This window comes from Gobio gobio (assembly GCF_949357685.1).
Source record: "Gobio gobio genome assembly, chromosome: 15".
NCBI classification, from domain to species: Eukaryota; Metazoa; Chordata; class Actinopteri; order Cypriniformes; family Gobionidae; genus Gobio; species Gobio gobio.
In genome coordinates, this window is record NC_137108.1 from 28,615,743 (window position 1) to 28,640,483 (window position 24,741).

Consider the following 24,741-nt stretch of genomic DNA (forward strand, 5'->3'; position numbering starts at 1 on the left):
GTCAAACCAGGAGACTTCAGGATTGGCTAATCTGGCCTGTCATTTTCTCAAAGGCAGAGAAAGACAGCCAGAACTCGGTTTTACACCGATCAACATTTCTATCCACTTGGGGACAATATTCAGGCTAGGGGAACTCATATTAAGGTTGAAATACCTCATAAAATGAAAATTTCATGCCATGGGACCTTTAACCTAATATAATATTTGACAAAATAAAAATAAAGAAATATTACAATAGTAAAAGTTACACTTGGCATTTTCAGAGAAGCTTATGTTAGGCTTATTCAATGTTTGTCCATTAGAGGGCCACAAGGAGCCAACTGTTTAAATCAAGTCAAATCTCAAGAAAATTTTTGCTAAAACTAGCTGTAAGTATGAGATTAATATATATATATTTTTTATCTGTGTGGATGTGTTTAGTCTTTGATTTGTGTTAGGATTGTTTTTTTATGTAGTTTTATTAGATTTTATTATAAAGGCATTGGCTATACATATTGAATATATATTTAATATCATAGCATTAAGAGTCACATCAATATGGTATTAGTTTTAATGTTAATTCATTTATGTAATGGTCATTTTAAGGCCAGCCCTACAACAGCACAGAAACTCTATCTCTCCCTCTTTTTGCAGTCTTTTGTTATGCATTCAGGAAGTTGTTCACACATGGTCTGTCCAATACGTCACAATTCAAACAGCGTCCCAAATGCACACAGCCCATGCTGCACAGCTCACTCACAGACACAAAAGAAAACAAACCTGTTTGTCTGCCTCTTAGCTACCCGGAAACTGATCAGAGAGAGAGGGAGGGAGAGAGAGAGAGAGAGAGAGAGAGAGAGAGAGAGGGGGAGAAAGAGAGGTGAATGCCTGCAGCCGAGTTCCTGTCCTCAACCAACGTGAGTGTAAGTGCCTTTTCAAAATTTTGGACACAGAGATACAATCAGACAGGCTGAGAGAAACCGTATGGATGAGAGGGATAATGACAGAGCAAGAGCACTAAATGGCTGTGTGGGTGGAGTGACGGAGCAGGTTGGCTGGTAGATCTGAGAGCAATAATTAGTATTTGAAGAATTCATGTTTTAGGGTTTCGTTTAGCTAGCTTGTTTGCGACGTCTTTGTAATGGAGACATGGCAAAAGGACACATGAAGTTGGACTTTTTTTTCTACGGAGCAATAGCACTTTTTTTTTTGGACGTCTGGCACCAACCTGTATACTTTTTGTAAGGTGTAGCAAGTCTTCTGTTTGAATAAGTGAGCTCTTGTTCTGCTCGTGAAGAATGTATCTTGTTAAAGGCATTTGTATCTCTCAGTGGCAATGGTGACAAACAATTCTCTTCAATTCTTCTCACTTGACCCGACCTGTGGACCTTGATATGGACAATTCAAGATTTTTAAACTGGACTATTGGAAGTTTTGCAGTGGTAAGATGACTATTCATTTAGAAATCATCACAATTACATCCGCTTTTAAACTGCTGTTTCATCATTATATCATATCAGTGATAACAGGACAAAGACTTACCGGGGAAGTGGTTTTCAGATAATTCACTCTACCTAAAAATAGAAATCTTTTCTGAGAATAATGGGGCAAATTGACCACTTGTTATTGTAAGTTATAGCCTCAGAGATTTTCATCTTTTCATGCTAGCTCTGCTAAAAACGACGCTCTCCATAGAATCAACCGATCATCAATTGTTGTATCATGCATACAAGAGGACAACTGAGTCAAATACACTGTAATTGTGTGAAGGAAGTGAGAGGATTCAACACTATCTTAGACAACTGTTGATTCAGACACATGTCTGAAGATTAACATAGGCTGACTAGCACTCCACGTGTGGCTCATTGGATACATCTCATCTATGATGGCAACAGCTAGGCGTTCAGGACCTGCAGGCCGAAGTCAAATTCTTGACGCTTCTCAATCCATGTCTCAAACCCCCACCAGTGCAGACCGCAAACTTCTTGATAAAGTTTTCAAGAGACTGGACAAACTGCATAAACTGAGTACCGACCCCAGGCTGGGTCTAAAAAACAGTCCGCCGTACCTCCCCGAGCTGGTGTCGGAGACCGCCATCCACCTGACGGAAGTATGGGCTCCTTACAGGGGGTCAATGATGGCCGTGCCCCGAGGGGACGAGGGGGATTATCTTAGGATCCATATTCGACACTTGATGGACAAGACAGATAGAGCTGTGCTGCTGTTCAAAGATGGCAAGGAGAAGATGTTTGAAGAAACATCAAGCTACAGGTAAGACAAAGCCAAGCAATGTGGAGGTCAGTTATAGTCTTTGCACACTGGTCCCAGTATGTGTTTTCTTCAGGTGTCCACATTCAAACATCTCAAAGACAAAGTCGACAGAATGATGTTAAAAGTCCAAAAAACAGACAAAAGGTATATAGAAAGTAAAGGAAATTATTCCTGTTTGTTTTCGGTAGTTCAATCAAAGACGTCCTTTGTTATATAGTTTGCAAAAAATAAAAAAAGTAAATTATGTAAAAAAATATTTTATAAAAACTCTAAATCTGTAGTTAGGCATGTAGAAATGTATAATAAAATAAAATACATTACATAAATGTCAATATACGCTCTAAAAAAATCTGTAAAATAAGGGCACAGAGTTTTTTTCGTATTTATTTTTTACAGGCGTTTTACCTTTATTTTGAATTTTGCACTTCAAGTTGTGTTTTAGGGTTATCGGAAATGTCCGTGAAATTAAGATTCAAGATTCAAGATTCAAGAGTTTTATTTGTCACATACACAGTTATATACACAATATACAACTGGCAGTGAAATGTAAACAGGTCCGCTCCATGGACAGTGCAAATAACAGTTACAAGAAATTAAATAGAAATAGAATAAAGTTAGAATAAAAAGTATTAACATAAGTAGAATTATAAATAAATCAAGTAAAAGATAAAAATAGGAAATAAGATAAAAATAAAAATATAAAAAATATGTGGATGATAAGTGAGATAAACTGTAGACTTAAAAATAAGTGGTTAACATAAAATATATAATATGTATATATAAAGAAGTATAATGTGCAAGGTTTATTACAGGTTGTTACGCAGTAACAATAGGGACGTAAAGTAAAGTGCAGTGCAATTGCAGTATGTGGATGTTAATGTTGAAAGACCGTATGTTTATGCGTGTGCGGGGGTGAAGTGAGTCACGTGACTGAGTTCAGGAGTCTGATGGCCTGGGGGAAGAAACTCCTCCTGAGTCTTTCAGTCTTTGCCATCAGGCTACGGAAGCGCTTACCAGATGGCAGCAGGGTGAAGTGAGAGTTTGCAGGGTGATTTATGTCTCTGATGATTTTGGTAGCTCTACCTCTGCAGCGTTTGGTGAAGATGTCCTGCAGAGACGGGAGAGCTGAGCCTGAGATGCGCTCGGATAAGCGCACCACTCTTTGCAGGGCTTTGCAGTCGTGACTGGTGCTGTTCCCGTACCACGCTGTGATGCACTGAGTCAGGACACTTTCTATCGCCCCTCGATAGAAAGTTTTCAGGATGGCTGGTGAAACCCTGAATTTCCTCAGCTGGCGCAGGTGGTACAGTCTTTGCCTGGCTTTTTTCACCTGTGTCTGGATGTGTGTAGTCCAGGTCAGATCCTCGGAGATGTTCAGAGATGAGATGTTACTGGATAATGTCCGGGTGATGAGCTGCCAGTACATTTTCTGATATTTTACAGATTTATTTTTTACAGTGTACTTTAATGCAGGGGCTTATCACCTTCTCTAATAAAACCTCTCGTGGTTCTATGGTTTTTAATGTTTCAATAAACACTGTGAAGAAGAGGCAGAAACACAAAAATTATTAAAACTCACTGAAATTAATCAGTGGGTTTAAATCAGTCATCAGATAAAGTGACCACTTTATTAATGTGATATGTCTGCATACTACAGAAGTACCATGCTTGGCAAAAATGTCAGCCAAAAGAATGTAAATATGAATGCGTACATGTCCATGCACGTATAAAGAGAGGGTCATGTGCATTAGTTTTGCGAGGGAAAAAACTAATTTCCTGGTATACCTTACCAACAACCTGACTGCAACAAAATGGCTTGTTTTCAATCTTAAGCAACCAAAGATTGCAGTCCCTATTTAGTCTTGACCAAGTTTCTGGTCTGCTGTGACTACTAATGACCAGTATGTATAGTGAGGCATTATCATGGAAATGGAGGAAAGTTCCCTCTAGCAATGGAAGCCAGTAGTTTAATGTTGTTTCGGCACAGCAGTGGCCATTCTGTTTACTTCCTGACCACAAAATTGAACTTTTTTCTTTTTCTTTCTACGTCTTTTATTTATTTTTTAATTTGTCAAGTTTAAATAACTTAAAATCCCTGTGACCCAATATATAATATTCGGTCTACTCTTCATTTATCTTCACGTAACGGTAAATACATGGCTTGTTCGCAAGGTCGGCAAATTGTTTTCTCTTCTCTTCTGTGTGAAGTTAAATAACGAGTCCTACAAGTCACAACAGAACAGTTACTTTCTGCTTGACCTGCAAAATATTGTAAATGTTTCACACAGCATGTCACAACTAGAAATTTAGTGTAGATAAACACTACATGATATAAAAGGAACTTGTACCACTGTGCCATGTAGCAGAACCTGATAACAAGTTTACAGTTTATGTAAAAATAAAATAAATAAATACATAAAACATAACACTCTAAGTAAAAAAGTGCTGAAACCATGAAAATGTGCTAAATTATATACATATGTAAATATGAATATATAAAAATGAGAAGTTCTAACAGAACAAATTCTAAAGAAAATAATTTAAACATTAAAATAATATTATAAATAAATGTCTTTTAACTATAACCTAGAAACGTGTAAATTTCATTGGTAACACTTTGTTTGAGCTAGCTATACATGAACAATATGCATTATGCAATATACATTTTACTGCATGTATTAATATTTGAGCAATACAATTGTAACTTCATCCATGTTAGTTCATAGTGCATTAACTAAGTTTAACAGATCAACTAAAAATTAAAACTCAATTTTAAAATGTATAGGCCTACAATACTTTTACAGCATTTATTAACCTTAGTTCATGTTACAAATGGAATCTTATTGTAAACTGTTACCATTTCAAATAAATCCTGTCTGCTTTTTTTAGAACATGACGATTATCTAATCAAAATAACAAAATATGTTTTGAAATTGAATGCGTTTCTGATTTGTTTATATTTTTTTCCGCTGCATGACAATACAGTTTACTTTCTCGTTGTTAGCCTACTGCTAATATTAGCCTAACATCCTCTCAGCCTCTATGACAAAGCAGGCTATACATACTTTATCTGCTAATGCAGCTAGTCAACAAATTAATTACTTATGATTTGGCAGCATGTACTGAAGTGTTCTGTATTCATACCTTTTCGCTGTTGGTGTTTTAAACGCGCATCTGATGTTTCAGCATTCTCTGCAGTCTGCTTTCCATGCAGCGCGCAGCCTCACGTGTCAATGTAAACAACGTCAGTTATAGTTTTTGGCCTCTAGAGGCCGCTCTCGTGCTGTATAATGACAGCAGACCCTTCTCAACGCTCTCGTACTGTGTAATGACCGCGCACCCTTCTGGGAGACAGGGGTAACTGCAGCTTGGAGTAATGGCCGTGCCGAACGGTTTCTCATTGGTCGTGAGAACTGCCTGTTCCTGTTGTTATATTCTTACTCGCTATTGGCCTTTAGATTAAAAGGAAGCAATACATCAAATATAATCATATAAAAACACGAAATTCCAATAAAAACAACACAAATTATATTAAGAACATTCAATCTTTTTAGAAAAAAAAAGTACCATCGGAACTTCTGCATTGCGTGGATTACTGACGTCATTACATGGCGCGTATTAGTGACGTCATCACAGCGAGTTTAGTCTAAGTTTATCAACCATCAAAAACATATAGCAATAATTATTTTAAGGATACAAATGTCTCTCAACACTGTTAGTAACACTAGCTGTTCATAAGTTGAAAATTACCATTTCTATTTTGAACACACATTAGTTAACATGAACTAATAATAAACAGTTCTGCTACAGCATTTATTATTTGTTAATGCTAATTTCAATATTTACTAATACACATTAAAATCAAAATAATTTATTGTGAACATGATCAGCTGTATTTTGAATTACTCAAAACTAACAAAGATTAATAAATACTGTATAAAATGTATTGCTCATAGTTAATACATTAATGGTACCCTAAAAACAATGTTTTGCCTGAGAGACAAATATTGATAAACTGTTGATGAAAGTCACAAAAAAGAGATAAGAATTGTTTAATAACCTTCTGGTGATGGACAGACACAACATTATCCACTAAAACATTTATTTAGGTTTCAATTCAATTTCCATTTAATTTATTTCTTTCACATTCATTCATTCATTCATTCATTCATTCAGTCACATTCATTAATTAATTCATTCATTAATTCACTCATTCATTCACTCTTCATTCATTCATTCATTCATTCATTCACTCACTCATTCATTCAGTCATTCTGTAGTAGCAGTCCATGGAACAGAACCCATCAAAATCTTTGAAAGCTCGGAAGATCCACAGTATCCAGTGGTATTTTTGTAGAGACATCCACAGCCATCACACCTGGTGAACTCCACTCTGTACATCTTCCTCACATCTGGACTGACAGACTTCCAGTCAATGATACCTACACAAGAAATGAATGCAATAAACTTTCTAAATATTTTAAAACTTTGTTCATTTAATAAAAGTAATAAATATAAATACTGTCCAGCCAGGCAAAGTGAGCTTTTCTTCGATGGCTGACAATGTCGTTAAACTTTCTGCACACTACTGACCGAGTGAGAAAGGCTCCACCTCCTTCTTCATTCACTAGAAGAATCTGTCTGAGCAGCTCTGATGGAAGCTGAATAAAATAGAAATATATAACCATTTTAAATATGAAATGACAACAAATAGTTTAATTAAATACTTAATATTAACCCTTGTATGGTGTGTGGGTCTGTTGGACCCGTTTTCATTTTTTATCAAAAGAAAAATGATACGATTAATTATTTTTTCAAACTGAGACTCATTGGCCTTGGCTCATTTTCTGTGAGGAATATATATCAGAACACATTTTCAATGACCACACACTGTACATCCCCCTACACATTTATATGACACACAGGATGTTCGGGTCCACTGGACCCGGGGCTAATAAAAGTGTGGAAATTGTAGGTCCTGTGTACCTTTACTCTGTCCTCCTCCTGTTAAGGCCTGCTGTTAGTGTGTGTATGTTCATGTATATGGTTTATGAGAACACAAATGTGTATAATGACATGGGTATTACAACGTAAACATGGTTTATGACGACATCTGTGTCCTCATACTAAAACATACTAAAAAGCCAAAAGTTTTCTGTGATTGGTAGGTTTAGGGGTAGGGTTAGTGTAGGGGGATAGATTATACAGTTTGTACATTAGAAAAACCATTATGCCTATGGAGAGTAACCATACACCACATATCCAAGTGAGTTTGTGTGTGTGTGTGTGTGTGTGTGTGTGTGTGTGTGTGTGTGTGTGTGTGTGTGTGTGTGTGTGTGTGTGTGTGTGTGTGTGTGTGTGTGTGTGTGTGTGCGTGTGAGAGAGAGATTGTGTGTAAGTGTGAGAGAGTGCAATAGAGTGAGTTTTGTTTCTACCCCTGCCGTTCCCACACGAGGTTGCAAATCTTAAATGTGATCTAACAAAGGTAAAGGTAAAATATTAACCATATATGCTGTTTATATTGCTTGTAATTGGGATGAAGTAAACATCTGTTGAGTATTTTAACATACAATTTTTGATTGTGTTGAATTAAAAACCCCAAAATGCAGCGGGTCCACCTGACCCACGAACACTGGCTGAATAACAAAAATATGAACACCACACAAGGGTTAATACATACTATTCAATCATACATCAGCAAGGCATCCAGCTGGGTCCGTGGCTAAAAAAAAACATACTTATTGAAAAACATACATATATATATTTATAACATTGTAAATGAAAATAGTAATATTATTTACTTGATTGATTGCTTGATTTAATTTCTTTATGGGTTAGCAGCCATATTTGAATTTAATGTTCCCTTTCAAAAGCTACACTCAAAACACTCAAATAACCAGCTGTGAAAATAGTGTGAAAACACGTCAATGAAATTGACCCGGAGCCGGAGGTATTTATAGCCTCGGCCGGTGACGTCATAGGCGCACCTGCTGCACGAGGCTATAAATAGATGAGCTTCAGCTGGAGCAAACCAGGTCTTTTTGTTTTCAGACCAGCTCTGTGTTATGGTGTGTTACTAAGTCACTGATAAAGAAATAAAAATCTCTCTCTCTTTCAAGACTCAACTCGAGATCTTTGTTAGGAGTTAGTTTTCAACATGGCAGTGTGCAGATTTCTCTCTGTCTTTCTCATCTTTGTTACAAAGAAACATTAGTGGAAAGAGTTCTAGTTAAATCTAATCAGTTGGAAACGAGTCAGCAGAGTAAAACGCTGTATTTTCATATTCTCTTTCAAATAACAGAACTGGATGCGCACGTTTATTGCTGTGTGTGTTTGGGGAAGAGCATGCGGTCGCTGCATTGAGTCAGAGTGCGAGCATTGCGAGCCTTTACAGTTAGAATGCTTTATGCTCGTCTTGGCAACTTTCAGTCCGCACCCGTGTTCGGAGCTCTCGAATGGGTTTTTTGACGAGCAAGAGACGGGTCCGTCCCTTTCGCTTGCTCGCTCACCAAATACATGTTTCCCCGCGTGATCCCGAAGCGCGCTCCGGCGTTTCTTCGGCTCGCGCGGGGAATTATGATGACTCTCTGGGTCCGCGGACCTCGAGCAGCCGCCTGCGATCGTTCCTCACATGATAGTGAATCCATACGAGGAATTTATCGAGGTGGTTGTTCGCGCGGTGGCCAGGGCAGTTTGTCTGGTACCGTGAATGAGAGATCCCCGAACGCAGTGAGCTTGAGGTTTCTGTCTAGAAAAAACATTTACTTCACGTGTTTTTGTACCCTTGCGTCGACATTTTCGACTATCATGGGTGCGAAATCGCGTGTATATGTGAGAATACCCCAGGTGGGAGACGCTCACGAGCTATCTCTCGCCTGGGTCTGCATTTTCATTAAAGAGACGGTAACACAATGACAGTACATGAATAATCATGTATTAATACATGAATTAATAGTTAATTAAACATTAACTCATGATTAGTGAAGATATGAACTAATCATGAACAAATGAGGAGCTATCATGAACAGGAGTCATAAGGATTCATGCATGAATTACAGCAGCATTAATACATGTTAGTACATGTTTGATAATTAATGCATTAATTAACATGGTTAAACTAAATCAAACAGGCTCCTTAAGAATAAATAAGAAGTACTCTGACTTTGAATTAAACATGTGATTTAATATTGTCATAATTTAAACTGTAATAGCCTATTATAATCTGCCATCTGCAGCTTTGTGATTTTTAGCCATTTTTGTGAGCCATTAATTACACACATTTGTCTAATCAAACGTGGAAAATAGACTAATAACTATCACTAATCATTTTAATTTGATATAAACCGTTTTTAGATTTTTATATTTCAATTAGGCTACGTTTAGTCACAGCTAGTTTTCTTCCCGGAACTACAGTATGTAGGGTTTGTTTCTGGTGGGATACTCATTAGTGGCGCTCTCGGTGCTCCTAGCGCGTTAGTTGTGTTCCTTCGGTATTGCTGGCATTTTCATCAAATAATATATGTCGACTGCTTTGGTTAACCGAAATAATAATTTAAGACATGTTTGTATGATTGTTGTATTGGGATATTTCTGGAGGTGTGTACTTTAATTAACTGTATCTTTTAATTGTTTAAATGTAACTTATATGCTTCGATTAGCATTAGCCGTGTTTTACAGGTAAACATGCCTTATGTGTCTTTACAGGTATGTTTGGGCTTTCTTTTAAGTCCATATATGTTTAATTATATAAATATAAATAAAAGAACTAGCCTACAAATACTTTTTATCTTTGTTTTTTTTTGTACCAAGGGTGTAAGGAATAAGGATTCTTAGTGTATATGTTTATTCATTTTGTAATGAATGAATTGTTAGTCCATCATTGTGTCATGACTTTACTTCAGGGGGCACGGCATTACTATCTCATGGTTAACTCACCATACACTAACTAACATCAACTAATGGCTTGTTACTGTATGACTATGTCATGACTTTACTTGAGGGGGCACATCATGATTAATTCATTATTAACTAACCATACACTAACATCAACTCATGGCTTGTTAATGCATCATTGTGTCATGACTTTACTTGAGGGGGCACATCATGATTAATTCACTGTTAACTACTTACCAAATTCAGCTCATGATTTATCATAAACTTACAATCAAATAGCCTACACATGTAACTAACTAGTATAGTATTCAGCCCAGTTAAGAGAATGGAGGTACAGTATCATCACGGCCTGTGTCTGGAGAGAGAACTGTACGGTTCCCAGCAGACGATCCCTCACTTACTGACTTTACTGCATGTTTCCTGTTTGGTAATTTTTTGAAAACTGATTTCTCAGAAACTTATAAGTCACGGTAGGTTTAGTTTGATGGGAAAGAGAATATCACAAAACAGAGACCTTTTGAGATAAAATATAGCAGATTTAGTATTTTCTATGTTTGATAAGGGTGATCAGTGAAAGTAATTAAAAACTATTCCTGTTGCTTTCAGTAATATTTATGATGAAGCTTCTGATAGAAATTGTTTAAATTATTACAATAATACATTTTAAAATGTATTTCAAAGTCAAAATATTTGTTATTCATTCTTAGAAAGCCTGTTTGATTTAGTTTACCCATACATGTTAATTAACCTGTTAACTGTCACTGGCCCACCGGTGGGCCCGTTTGCCACTGCATGTTTAAAACAATTATATCCTATATTTATCCTGATCTAATGTTGACAAACTTTATATCATTTGAAAGCTTACGAACTCAAGATTCATCCTGTGAAACCCATTTTCAAATCGGATTTTGCGTTACCAAGGAAACGGTACTCTAAATTCTTCTAGCGGCTCCTCCCCTAGTGGACGTCGTCATGTTTCATATTACAACATTTATTTTAAAAACTTTATAATAAAAACTTTTTCTAATCTTGACAAAACACATATAGTCGGAAAGGTCTGAGTCTCACGGTTCTATATCTGCCAACTGTTTTGTGATATTTGGACAAAAATATATACATTTGTTACAGGAGATTGCATAAAAAAAATCTATGGAATTTCAATGACACCCGGTGGCTATTTGTTGTACAGCACCTAAACAAAATCTCATGGGAACTTCAATTTTTGTGATATCAACTTCAAATTTGGAACAAAAATTGGTTAGACATTTGGCTTTAATTTGATAGTAATTTTAGAGTACAAATTATTTTGTAACATATATTTTTTATATTTTATATAAAATATTTAGTACAGTATATTTGATTTACAGTACATTTAAACTTTCATAACCTTTTCATACTTTGAGTTTTTGAAGTTATTCCACTTGAGCCATAATCTGCTGGCTGTCTTCTTTAAAATGAGACCTAATTTATGTCTATATTCCAAAGCATTCTTGAATTGCAACAATTTAAGTTTGGATAGTGCATCTTCATGTATATCTTCAAAAAGGGGGGTGACAGTTAACAGGTTAATGCATTAATTATCAAACATATACTAACATGTATTAATGCTGCTGTTATTCATGCATGAATCCTTATGACTCCTGTCTTAGTTCATGATAGCTCCTCATTTGTTCATGATTAGTTCATATCTTCACTAATCATGAGTTCATGTTGAATTAATCATTAATTAATGTATTAATACATGATTATTCATGTACTGTTATTGTAAAGTGTTACCAAATTATATATTTTATATGGAATATATATAGTATATGATTTATATAAGAATTATAAATATAAGGGGACAGGCTGGTGCTGCGCTGCACACTATGGCTGTCTTGCAGGCATATCAGGCTGACCTTCTGAAGGATTTGAGTGGTTCATTTGGTGACTCAGTTAACTCTGTAGTGGCCAGATTTAAAGGAGTGGAAGAAACATGAGGAAGTGTTCACTCAGTTTCTTCCTCAATGCACTCAAAGGGAGGGGCTGTCAGCTACATAACCTCTCTTCGATCCTTCAAGATTTAGGGGGGTAATAAGCAGAGTGTGGCGAGTCGCACTCTCCCTTGTAAAGACTGGAGACCAGCTCGTCATCCTCAAGAACCTCCCAGGGCAGACCTCGGGACTGTCATCAATATAAGAAGTCTGGTGGTCTGGTGCCCAGTCTGCCCCCACGGGAGAGGGCGTGTCAAACATTTGCTCCCCCCACCCCGTTATCCTCAAAACTACTCCATCCCGCCGCCTCTGGTGATTCGGGGGGGGCAGCGGTTTCCAGTAAAATGTTAGACGTTCAGTGTTTAAATTCTACTATCATCCAGGACAGAACGTCTAACATCCCCTCAACAGGAAGTGTTAAAATTGTCACTCTCAGAGTCTCAGGCAGCGTGTGAACTTCTGCCAGGCGTTTCTGCATGGGTGTTAAGCACAGTAAAAATTAGTAAACTAATTTATTTGTCGTCCTCCGTGTTTGAATGGTGTGGTCTCCACTTCTGAGAAGGCGGAGTTGGCGTTCGTACTGTCGTACAGCTGTTACTTCCTGGTCCCCAGTAGGGAGGGAGGGGGGGGGGGGGGGGGGGGGGGGTTGTGATTGGATTCGGCACGATTGATCCGATGGACGCATGTATTCGCATATAAAGACTGCCACAACACAGGAAGTTCCTGAGGTTCGCTCTTGGGGGCAAAAGCTTACCAATTTCGGGTCTTCCTTTCGGCTAGCCTTGTAACCGCACCTATACGAAATGCATGGATGTATTACTGGCTCCATTGGGATTCCGGGGCATTCACATTTTGAATTACATAGGCGATTGCTAAAATTAGCACAATCACATGAGATGGTGCTTCAACACAGAGACAGTGTGTTAGCTCATCTAGTTTCTTTAGGGTTGAGACTCAACACCAAGAAAAGTCTTCTTTCTCCTGCCAAGAGAACGGAATGGAAACTCCACCCAGAAGTAGTCAAGCAGATCTAGATCAGATTTTACAGAGTGGGAGTGGACCTTTTCGCCTCTTCTCAGACAGTGCAATGTCCCTGCTTCTCTCTGTCACCCAGCCCCGCTAGGTCTGGATGTGATGGTCCATACATGGCCCAAAATGAGTATGTATGCCCTCCTTCCAGTCGCTCTGCTCCTGGGAGTTCTAGCCAGGGTTCGCCAAAAAGGGTCTTGCTTCTTATCGATAGCGCTGCGTTGGTCGAACAGGGTTTGGTTCTCGGAGATAGTGTCTCTCCTCAACGGCTCGCCTTGGGCAATTCCGGCGAGGAGGGACCTTCTGTCTCAGGCAGAGGGCACGATATTCCATTCCAGGCCCGACCTGTGGAACCTTCATGTTTGGCCCCTGAAGGGCACCAACTGAGGGACACGAGGCTTTCGCCTGCAGTTATTGAGACCATCCTAAGTGCTAGGGCTTCCTCCACTCTGAAAGTTTATGCTAATAAATGGGGTGTCTTTGAAAGGTGGTGTACGACACAATGTAGATTCAGTCAACTGCCAGGTTACTTCAGTTCTGGATTTTCTGCAAGAAAAGTTGTCATCAGGCACCTGCCCCTCCACTCTCAGGGTTTATGTGGCCGCTCTTTTGGCTTGCCACACCCTGGTGGATGGGGTGCCGCTTGGGAGGCATCCTCTGCCTGCTCACTTTGTTGTGCCAGGCAGTTGTGGCCTCCATTAAGAACCAAGATTCCTTCATGGGACTTAGTTTTAGCCTTCGAGGGTCTGGTTGAGACCCCCTTTGAACCTCTACAATCAGCGTCTGACAAACTTCTGACTCTAAAGATGGCTATAATTTCTCAGAAAATAATTGGGGACATGCAGGATCTGTCAATATCGTCATCCTGCTTAGACTTTGCCCCAGGTTTGGTGAAAGTGATTTTGCATCCCCACCCTGACTACCTACCTAAGGTTCCTTTCTCGACTGTACATCCTGTCACTCTTGAAACCTCCTGCCCTCTGCCGTTCACAACGCCAGATCAGGAGAAACTTCATAGACTGTGTCCAGTCCATGCTCTTCAGGCCTACGTCCACCGCACTAGCCAGTGGCGTAAGTCAGAGCAACTGTTTGTTTGCCATGGGGGCCGTAACAGAGGTTCTGCGCCACCAAACAATGTCACATTGGGTCAGGGATGCTACTGCGCTTGCCCATGAGGCGCAAGGTCAAGCCTCGCCTATAGGATTAAGGGCTCACTCCACCAGGGGAGTCGCCTCTTCTACTGTGTTAGCAAGGGGTGCTCCCTTACAAAGTGTTTGTGATGCGGCAGGTTGGTCCTCTTCGCACACATTCATAAGACTTTATAGCTTGGATGCTCATGCCACTCCGGGCTCTCATGTCCTTGAGTTGACATCACAGGCTAATGCCTGAGGCTTCTTGCGTTCTTGTGCACACCTACACAACCGTAAGGGGTCCAGGCACCATCAAGCACAGTGGCGTGGGTATTCTCGTTCCCATTTGCATAAGCTTATGCAGCATTGAGTGTAGCTTTTGAAAGGGAACACTTGGGGTTGCTTGACTGTAACCCTGTCTAAGGTACTAACAAAGATTAATAAATACTGTATAAAACTTCGATGTAAAATATATATATATATATGCTATATTAAAAACGAGGCCAGTGGAAATTATGGTGAAAATTGAAAACACTTGGGGTTACTTGACTGTAACCCTGTTCCCTGATAAAGCGGAACGAGATGCTGCATAAGCTTATGCAAATGGGAATGTCTTTTACATAAACAGCTGTGAAAATAGTGGGAAAACACGTCAATGAAATTGACCGAGAGGTATTTATAGCCTCGGCTGGTGACGTCATAGGCGCACCTGCTGCACAAGGCTATAATTAGATGAGCTTCAGCTGGAGCAAACCAGATCTTCTTTGTTTGAAGACCACTCCTGAAGCATCATCAGCATGGCCTAGCAATGCAGCATCTCGTTCGGCTTTATCAGGGAACAGGGTTACAGTCAAGTAACCCCAAGTGTTTTCCATTGTCACCATAATTTCCACTGGCCTCATTTTTAATATAGCATATATATATATATATATATATATATATATTTATTATTAGTTCATGTTCATGTTAACTAATGTGTGTTCAAAATAGAAATGGTAATTTCCAACTTATGAACAGCTAGTGTGACTAACAGTGTTGAGAGACATTTGTATCCTTAAAATAATTATTGCTATATGTTTTTGATGGTTGATAAACTTAGACTAAACTCGCTGTGATGACGTCACTAATACGCGCCATGTAATTACGTCAGTAATCCACGCAATGCAGAAGTTCCGATGGTACTTTTTTTTTCTAAAAAGATCGAATGTTCTTAATATCATTAATGTTGTTTTTACTTTAAAAGACTGGAATTTGGTTTTATATTATTATATTTGATGTATTGCTTCCTTTTAATATATAGGCCAATAGCGAGTAAGAATATGACAACAGGAACAGGCAGTTCTCGCGACCAATAGAAACCGTTCGGCACGCCCCCACCATTCGGCACGCCCATTACTCCAAGCTGCAGTTACCCATACTTGCTCCAGCAACGGACGCAACCCGGAAAAACTATCGGTATGGATTTTGCGATAACCACCAATCAGCTATCGGTGTGTAAACTAGAGGTTGACCGATTCATCGGCAAAACCCACACACAAAGACTATCTTTCACTATCTTTGTGGGGACTCTCCATAGATTCCGTAAGGTTTTTATACTGTACAAACTGCATATTCTATTCCCTTTACACTAACTCTACCCCTAAACAGGGCTCTACATAGCGACCATTTCGGGCGCATTTGCGCCTGAAAATTACTGCATACGACTGCAAAAAAATATTTAGGCGCACCGGTGCGAGTGACCCGATCGATTCTCATGAATAGATGTATAATACAATCGGAATAAAAGCTACAACTGCCAAAGTGCATCAACACTGACTGAGCAACTGTTACGTTTCGTGCTGCAATCAACTGCTTTTCATGCTTTCTGTCAGCAGAGCAAGTGCAAACAACGCGTGCCACGGAGACGGACTACACTTCACAGATTGTTTAGCCTACATGATGAAACCAAGCCTGTAGTGCTCCTCTCAGAAACTGAAGCCTCCGTGCCTTGACTGAATCTGGTCTCTAATTGGTTTTTAAAGATCTTCCTCCGGACGCAGGTCGCTGCGTCCCTGGCGAATCAGAATTGGATGCGTGTTATTTTATCCAATCTGATTGGTTCTCGTCACCTGTCATTCAACTTTCCGCTCTTGGCCACTAAAGCGAAAGTGCATGGGCGACACAGTCACTCCGACTCCGCCAAAACCTTGTTATGATGATCACTTTCGTAGAGATGGCAGCAGTTAAACCAAATTCTTTCACAAGGCGTTCGCTGGAACGCGTGCAGTTCTGTTTATTAAGCGCCTGAGCGCCTAAAGTTACGGACTGCTATTGCTCCGAGTATTGGCATGGTTACAAATGTGATACTGATCTTGTACAGACGTCCAATAGACAAGTTGATATTAAGTAACAACGTTTTAGCCACAATACTGTCTATTTTGTGAAAATCAAAACTACACCAGAACTGTTGCGCATCTCCAAGCGGTTCGATTCGAATGAATCTGCGTTTGAACGATAGAATGAATGACTCGCACATAGACTTGACGCCACCTACTGGCTGTGTTATTTTCATATTATACTTTGCAATGACTTTTTATTTAAAATATAAATCTTTTAACAAATTTTAAGTATAACTTGTACATAACCTATTTCTAAATTCAAAAACATTAATACAACATTCTTTACCCATGAGCTGCGGAGCTGCTGTGCCACTTCTACAGTGCAAAGATTGATCTTTTGATGCTGATTTAATTAGATTGTTAACAGTCTGGTTGTGTCTGTTGTAACTGAATTTATTGTTTAAATTAACATTTTAAAAACAACGTTTCTATTTTAATTTAAGAAATTGACAAAAGATGATGCACACATTTAATAAGATTAGAAAACATTGCTCTTATAATGGTAAACATGCCCCTGGATATTAATTTAAAGGGACAAAGATCGTCCTTTAATGGGAAATTTATAATTGGAATGTGTGTTATAGAACAGAAAGTGGTCCTAAATTTGTTTAATTAGGAGCACAAGTGCTCCTCAAGAAGAATGTTAGCGTAGAGCCCTGCCCCTAAACCTACCAACACACAAAACTTTGTGCATTTTTACAATAAAAACAAAAAAAGTATAAGCTTGTTTCCTCATGGGGAGCTCAATTTAGGTCCCCACGGTGACACGAGGCCCCATAAGTCAGTGTGCATCCAGGTTGAGGTCCCCACCAGGATTGAAAAACATGTCCACATTGATTATGACACATACATAATCTGAACACCATATGTTTAATATATTTCTTAGATAGATACAGTTTATACCCATTCCTCAAAGTTCTAATTTTTCAGTGAGAAGCGTGGAACATTATATCGCTCCTGTGACTAATTCATTTGATTCATTCACTATTAAAGGTAACGGAATCACCACATAAACCTATTACAGTACATGTGGGTAAATGTAGCTAATTTCTTTGTGACTACTTGGCAACGCTGAAAGGTGTCAACATGGTTAGTGGACAGGACATTGTAAATGTGTGGTGGAAAATTTAAGAACATGACAGAAGGAAGGTTCAAGCCTAAGAAGCGGTGCACTGAGGGCTTTGTGGCTAAGCTAGAGATAAAAGTAGAAACTAAGCGGTCATATTGTCTGAGTGGAAAAATCTGTTGCATGCATGCCATGGTTGGTCAGTTTAAGACCCAGGGCAGAGAGTTTATGCATATCTCAACACACTAAGCAACATTATCCACAGTCAAACAGAAATAGCCTTAAAGGTGTCATGAACTGGCTTTTTAAAAATGTTTATACGGTTGTCTGATGTCAACTTATGACGTTTGCGTGGTTTTTACATTCAAAAACGTCATAATGAAGGCTATTTTCTACCCTGGTTTTGAGGCTCTCAGTGAGAACGAGCTATGCAGATTCCGTGACAGACAGCAGTTATATGGTCATCATTAGGTTCCGTTTGAGTGTTTAAAGTAGTGTGCGTCCAGAGAGAAAGTGAGTATTGTTTTCACTGTTACTCTAGCTAAGTTGATTGCTGTACACTGAATAGAGATGTTAAAGGAATAAATGGATGCTAATGAGAAATATGAGTACTCATACAGTGTAGTGTAATAATGAAAGCTGTTTATAATGTTGTATAATGCCCTTTTGTGTATAGTGACACATTTTGTTCATGTTTGAGGGAAGTCATTTATGTTGTTATTATGAGTGTAATCGGGATGAGAAGCATTGTTTGTTAGAACACATCCTTTATTTGTTTGTTACAGACCACACACATAATGCTGATACACTTCTATGACAGAGCAAGGAAGTTTTCAGCTCTGAAACTTACAGGATATTCTTATATTACCATGACCTTATATATTTCAAAAGCTCAAGGGAAAGTTGATTTCTCAATTCATGACCCATTTAATGAATGTCAATTACAAGAAGATTTATTGTTTAAACATTGTCTAATCATTATATATTACAATGAAAAGTTTAAACAGTGCTTTCTTCAAACATTACTACAGCATTTTTAAATAGATTGTAAATTACTGCCCTGTTGTGTGTTTTTAATATAATATAATATAATAAATATAATATAATATAATATAATATAATATAATATAATATAATATAATATAATATAACATAATATAATATAATATAATATAATATAATATAACATAACATAACATAACATAACATAACATAACATAACATAACATAACATAACATAACATAACATAATATAATATAATATAATATAATATAATATAATGTATTTCTACATTTAGAAGGAGCAACTTTCTTTATAAAGAATCAGTTAGCAGATTCTTGGACAAAAAGAGTATAACAGATGAAGGGTGTAGATCTGTGCCGTGCTGTGTAGAGGATGCTGACGTTACCATGACAACCTCTTTGATCAATTAGTAATGGAACATTCTGTCACCGCAAACACTCAGGACAGGATGCATCAAAGTACTACTTCCTGTTTCCAGTACTTAGAGTGTGTTGTGCTTATGCCAGTTTTTTGTTTCTTTTTTTGGGGGTGTTTGTTTGTGCATGAAGGAATATGTTGTGTATAAACTTGTTGACATGATTATATCATAATGACATGATATATCATTATATCAACCAACAATCATCATATTAGCTCTCATGTGCGTTCAGTATTTTTGCCAACTTTATATACAGATAAAGTGCTTGTTATATCAGATAATGTGCTTGTTAATGTTTACTAATGACATAATAATATAATGATTAACAGATCATTATTTAATGGAAATGCTTGCAAATGTCATTAAACTTTCAATTAATTCAATCATGCACTTTTTAAAAATCTATAAATCATTTTGACAGATGGTTTACAATGATTAAAAGACATTATAAACGTTAAATAAAACATGATATAATGCTTAACAGATAATTAGTTAATATCCAAATAGCTATGCGATAACATACTTGTTAGTGTTTAAATAAACGTATTAAAGATTACATAGGATTAACAGATCATTATTTTATGTAAATAAAATGCCAACAAATCGTTTTAAACTTCTATTCTTATATTACCTAATACACTTTTTTTTTCATTTACAAATGTTGTGAAATTTTTTTTTTTAATTAACAACTTTACTTTTAATAATATTATAATTTATAATTTTAAATTTTAAAATCTTATAATTTTAAGCATATCACACACTATTCATGTTAACATATTATTCATTAACTTATAAACAGTCTTTAAAGGTCATACATTTGGTCTTCGTTTGTTATGGTGTGTATTTTTTACAAGACATATATTAATTATTTGTTCATGTTTTTGCAGTACCAATCTAAAATTGAAACTATTATTTGCACATTATTATAAATGTTTACTAATCATTCAGTACCTTTATGGGCATTGGGCTTTTAGCTACTGTAACGTTTGTTTAAAGGGTTAAGTTTAGCTAAATGCTTGCTAAAGACAGCAACACCACATAATTGTAATTTGGGTGCAAAACATGTTTTTATTGCCTCAGAACTTAGTATACTATATCCTTAAACAGGATATTCCTTGAATCATACATCAACATGAGAAAACAAATAATTTTTTTCAAGAAAATACTTGCGCATTTATCAAAACTGTGTTCCCTTATCAGACTGACCCCTGTACACTGTTGACCCTTTAACCAAGCCTTTAACCTACCCGTACCAGCAAACCTGTCCCTAACATTACCCGTATCACACCTCAATAACAGCAAAGTGTTTTGCACTTTGAACATGAACACCATCAGTACATTGTACCTAACAATTCAGTACATAGTAGTTAAAGACACCTAAAATTGTCACATTTGTTCTGTTTTGGGCACTCTGTGGGACTTTTATGTTGAAGTTTATCTGTGCAGTGTCTGTGTTCATTTCTGTGTCCTGTTTCCTGTGGAGTTTTTGTAGTTGTTGTAGTTTTTCATCATGATTAGTTTTCCCCAGGTGTTCCCTATTAGCCACTCCCCCTTGTTATCTTGTTTACCTTGTTCCCTTTGTGTATATATACCCCTGTGCTTCAGTTGTTCTCTGTCGATCATTGTTTCATGTCATGCAGGTGTTCCCCGTTCCCCGTTCCCCGTTCCCCGTTCCCCGTTCCCCGTTCCCCGTTCCCCGTTCCCCGTTCCCCGTTCCCCGTTCCCCGTTCCCCGTTCCCCGTTCCCCGTTCCCCGTTGTTTTCTTTGTTTTTTCTCAGTGCTATTTTGTTCCTGGTTTTTGATTGTTTATTTTCATTAAATTCTCTCTGCATTTGGATCCCTCATGTCTGACTGCCACCTGTTATTTCCCGTTTCCTGACAAATATAAAGTGGGACTCATTCTTATCTTATATTCAGTTCTTGAATATCCGGATCACTCATAGCTACCAAATGCCCTTTTGCATTTGTATATTTGTAAATGTAAAAAAAGTGCATTAGGCACAGTAATATTAGTAAACATTAACAAGCACATTATCTCATATTTCTAGCTATGTGAATATATATTAACTAATGATCTGTTAAGCATTATATAATGTTTGTTTATGATTTATTAATGAAAGTTACTATAAAGCATTACCTATTTATTATTATTAATTTTTTTTAAAATTGTGTTTTAATTTGCTTTATCTTTCAGGAGAAATCTAACTAAGCTGTCACTTCTGTTCAGCCACATGTTGAACGAACTACGAAATATGTTTCCTGGGGGACGATTTCAGGGTGACACTTATAGGGTTACAAAGACAGAGGCCAAAGATTTCTGGAGGAAGGCTTTTGGACACAAGTATGACAAAAATTATTGAGTGAATATGCTTTCAAAGACTTAAACCGTATGCATCCATTTTTGGACAATCATCCCTCCCTCTCTCTCTCTCTCTCTCTCTCTCTCTCTCTCTCTCTCTCTCTCTCTCTCTCTCTCTCTCGCTCTCTCTCTCTCTCTCTTTCTTTCTTTCTTTCTTTCTTTCTTTCTTTCTTTCTTTCTTTCTTTCTTTCAGGTGTATAGTGCAGTGGAGCATTTTTAAACAGCAGCTGAGGAGGGTTCATTACTTCGAAGAGGGAATGGAGGCCATGGCTTTGAAGTCCACAGTTGATCTCACTTGTAATGATCACATATCCATCTTTGAGTTTGATATTTTCACCAGGCTTTTTCAGGTATTCTGAGCTTGAGGTATACTTCTAAGGAGATACTAATATAGTTTGGTTGCTTGCATAGCAAATGCTTCTTAAAAATACTTAAAAAAAATAATAGTCATATTCCATGAATATGGTATATAGTATTTTTTTTGGTTGCACTTTAATTTACAGTATGTAAAATCGAATTAAAATTAAAATTATGCACAAAGCGTGTCATTAAATTATATTGACATTAATTTTATTGTAGTAAAAAAAATATTAACACATTTTAATGACAAAAAAAAAAAAAAAAAAAAAAAAAAATATATATATATATATATATATATATATATATATATATATATATATATATATATATATATATATATATATATATATATATATATATATATATTTATATACAATATTAACACACATTTTGTCTCAAATTATTTACAAATCCTTAAAATAATAATATTTGGACCCTTTTGCACCATTTTATTACACAAACTGATTTGTGATGTTCAAATTATATCTATTTAATTTTGATATATATATTTTATGCTTATTGCAAAATGGAAAACCCCATAGAAATTGAATAGAAAATAAAACTAATATATTTCTTGCAAGTTTCAGGCCTTATTTTGTACTCTATTTATTAAAAGTTCCAGCAATAGAACTTGTCCTGGCCCTTTCATTCCTCCCCTTACTTTTTGAGTTTGTTTGCATTTTGGTCTTTTGTCATTTTCATATTGTAATCACTTCAAAACATAAAGTTATTTCATCTTCTATTCTCCCTTTAGCCCTGGTTAACTTTGTTAAGGAACTGGAATCAGTTAGCAGTAACTCACCCTGGATACATGGCGTTTCTCACCTACGATCAGGTCAAGGCCCGACTGGAGCACTACAGACATCGTCCTGGCAGGTGAGACATGCAGCAGACAATACTCTGTAAAACATTTCAGGCCTCTCCAATTAAATTGACTGGTCACATCTAAATTTTTAATTTTTTTAATTGATGCAAATTAATTCACAGAAATTCAATTTGGCCAACTAAAAAATTTAGATGTGATCAGTCACTAGAAAATTTTAAATTGGAGACCTGAATTTTTTTTACAGTGTATCAAGGTAGGATGCTTACTTACACTTACTATGGTTTAGATCTAAACTTTCATTGGCTCTCTCTGCGCATCCACAGCTACATCTTTCGTCTCAGTTGCACACAAATGGGTCAGTGGGCGATTGGTCATGTGACCAGTGATGGCAGCATTGTGCAAACCATTCCCCAGAATACACCTCTCTTCCAAGCACTCATACAAGGTTTCAGGGAGGGCTGGTGTGTATTATTTCAAGAAAAAATACACAATGAAATGTAAGCCGTCATCATAATGTTAATATAATCTGAACTACTTTCATCTGCAGCTACTTATACCCTGATGGGCGTGACGTGAACCCTGACCTCACCAGCCTGTGCAGTCCGGCTCACAAGGGTCGAGTCAAAGTCACAGAAGTAACTGAAAGTTCATAAATTAGAGTTTCAGAATTATTTCTGATTTGCTCATTTCTTTTATCTCTTGAATGCAATTGCATTTTTGTCTCTAATGCAAGGTCTTTTTTCTGTCTTCACTTTCTCTCTTCAGGAGCAGTATGAGTTGTACTGTGAGATTGGCAGCACATTTCAGCTCTGCAAAATCTGCACAGAACGAGACAAGGACACTCGCATTCAGCCCTGCGGGCATCTGCTGTGTCAGCCCTGCTTGACTGGCTGGCAGGTATATTGTTTTTTATTGTGCTCAAATCTCCCATTCACATTTGGATCCACACTCATGAGCAATTATGGTGGTGAGGTTACACCCAAAAAACCCACATTCAGAACAGCTACACATGATTACATGATTGTATTTGGTCATATTGGTGCAAATATATAAACATTATAAATAGAACTCCTTAGAGTATAATTCTTTTCATATAACTTAATTAATAATTAAATACGTGCAAAAATCAAAGTCAGTACTGCAGTACTGCATGAATTATAGTGTTTGCCACAGAGTCATGCAGCGTGACCTGACTTTTTGGCTCAAGCTTCCTGCCTGTGTTTGATCAAGCATGTGTGCGTGTGTGACTGATTTTCCACTTCTCTCAAGTTCACAGTCACACATCATGGTATGGTGAGATAACATTTACCTTAGATTGAGAGGATGTGATGCATGTATGCAGCTCTAGAGTTAATGTAACACATTTAAAGAGTAGTGCAACTCATTCTCATAAGATGCAAGAGATAAGCAAATCTTTCTTGTGGTATGTCTTTGTGAACTAAGAACTCGATTCCATGGTTTTGGTGCCCTGTGCATTAGATAAGTAGTTAAATGTGCATTTTGAAAGTTGTGTCACTCCCTCTAATATGCAGAAGTCAGATGGACACACGTGCCCCTACTGCCGCTGTGACATCAGAGGCACGGAGTCCATCCTCATTGAGCCCTACCTGCCAGTGAGAGACAGGAGTGCAGGGGGAAATGAGGAAGAGGAGGAAGATGAAGATGAGGAGGAGGATCATGAGGACATAGAGCTGGTAATGAAAAAACTGGCTTGTATGAAAAAGGTGAGAGTGCATAATTGTTGCATCAAGAAACTTTTGCTTGCCAATCTGAAACCCACATCCTTATTTGTTTTCTCATATGTTCTTAAATATTGATTGTGCATTGTTTGCATTTTTGTATTATTAACCACATTCACACCTCATATTCTAGACCTCACACTGTCCTTTCAATCAAAATGCATTTACATTAAACAAACAGGTACTGTATTAATATAAATATACAGCAGTGTAATGGCTAGATTATAGATGATTAAACTAAGAATGCACAGTATCTGCACTATAATATATTGGTTATATCAGTTGATATTAGAAAT

At 37.3% G+C, this 24,741-nt stretch overlaps 1 protein-coding gene across 2 annotated transcripts in view; it reads left to right on the forward strand.

Moving 5' to 3' along the window:
- Window positions 1-740: 740 nt before the first annotated feature.
- The window catches only part of cblc (Cbl proto-oncogene C, E3 ubiquitin protein ligase), a 29,526-nt gene continuing 5,525 nt past the window's right edge, over window positions 741-24,741 (forward strand). Inside the window, exons 1-9 of one of the 2 annotated variants that reach the window (XM_079837936.1) lie at window positions 741-1,421; window positions 1,648-2,250; window positions 21,356-21,502; window positions 21,714-21,870; window positions 22,635-22,756; window positions 23,030-23,167; window positions 23,254-23,341; window positions 23,472-23,603; window positions 24,239-24,430. In XM_079837936.1, coding sequence (XP_079694062.1) covers window positions 1,862-2,250; window positions 21,356-21,502; window positions 21,714-21,870; window positions 22,635-22,756; window positions 23,030-23,167; window positions 23,254-23,341; window positions 23,472-23,603; window positions 24,239-24,430 — 1,365 coding nt within the window. In that variant the 5' untranslated portion in view covers window positions 741-1,421; window positions 1,648-1,861. The remainder of the gene's footprint in view (window positions 1,422-1,647; window positions 2,251-21,355; window positions 21,503-21,713; window positions 21,871-22,634; window positions 22,757-23,029; window positions 23,168-23,253; window positions 23,342-23,471; window positions 23,604-24,238; window positions 24,431-24,741) is intronic. The other variant, XM_079837937.1, reaches the window with a different exon arrangement.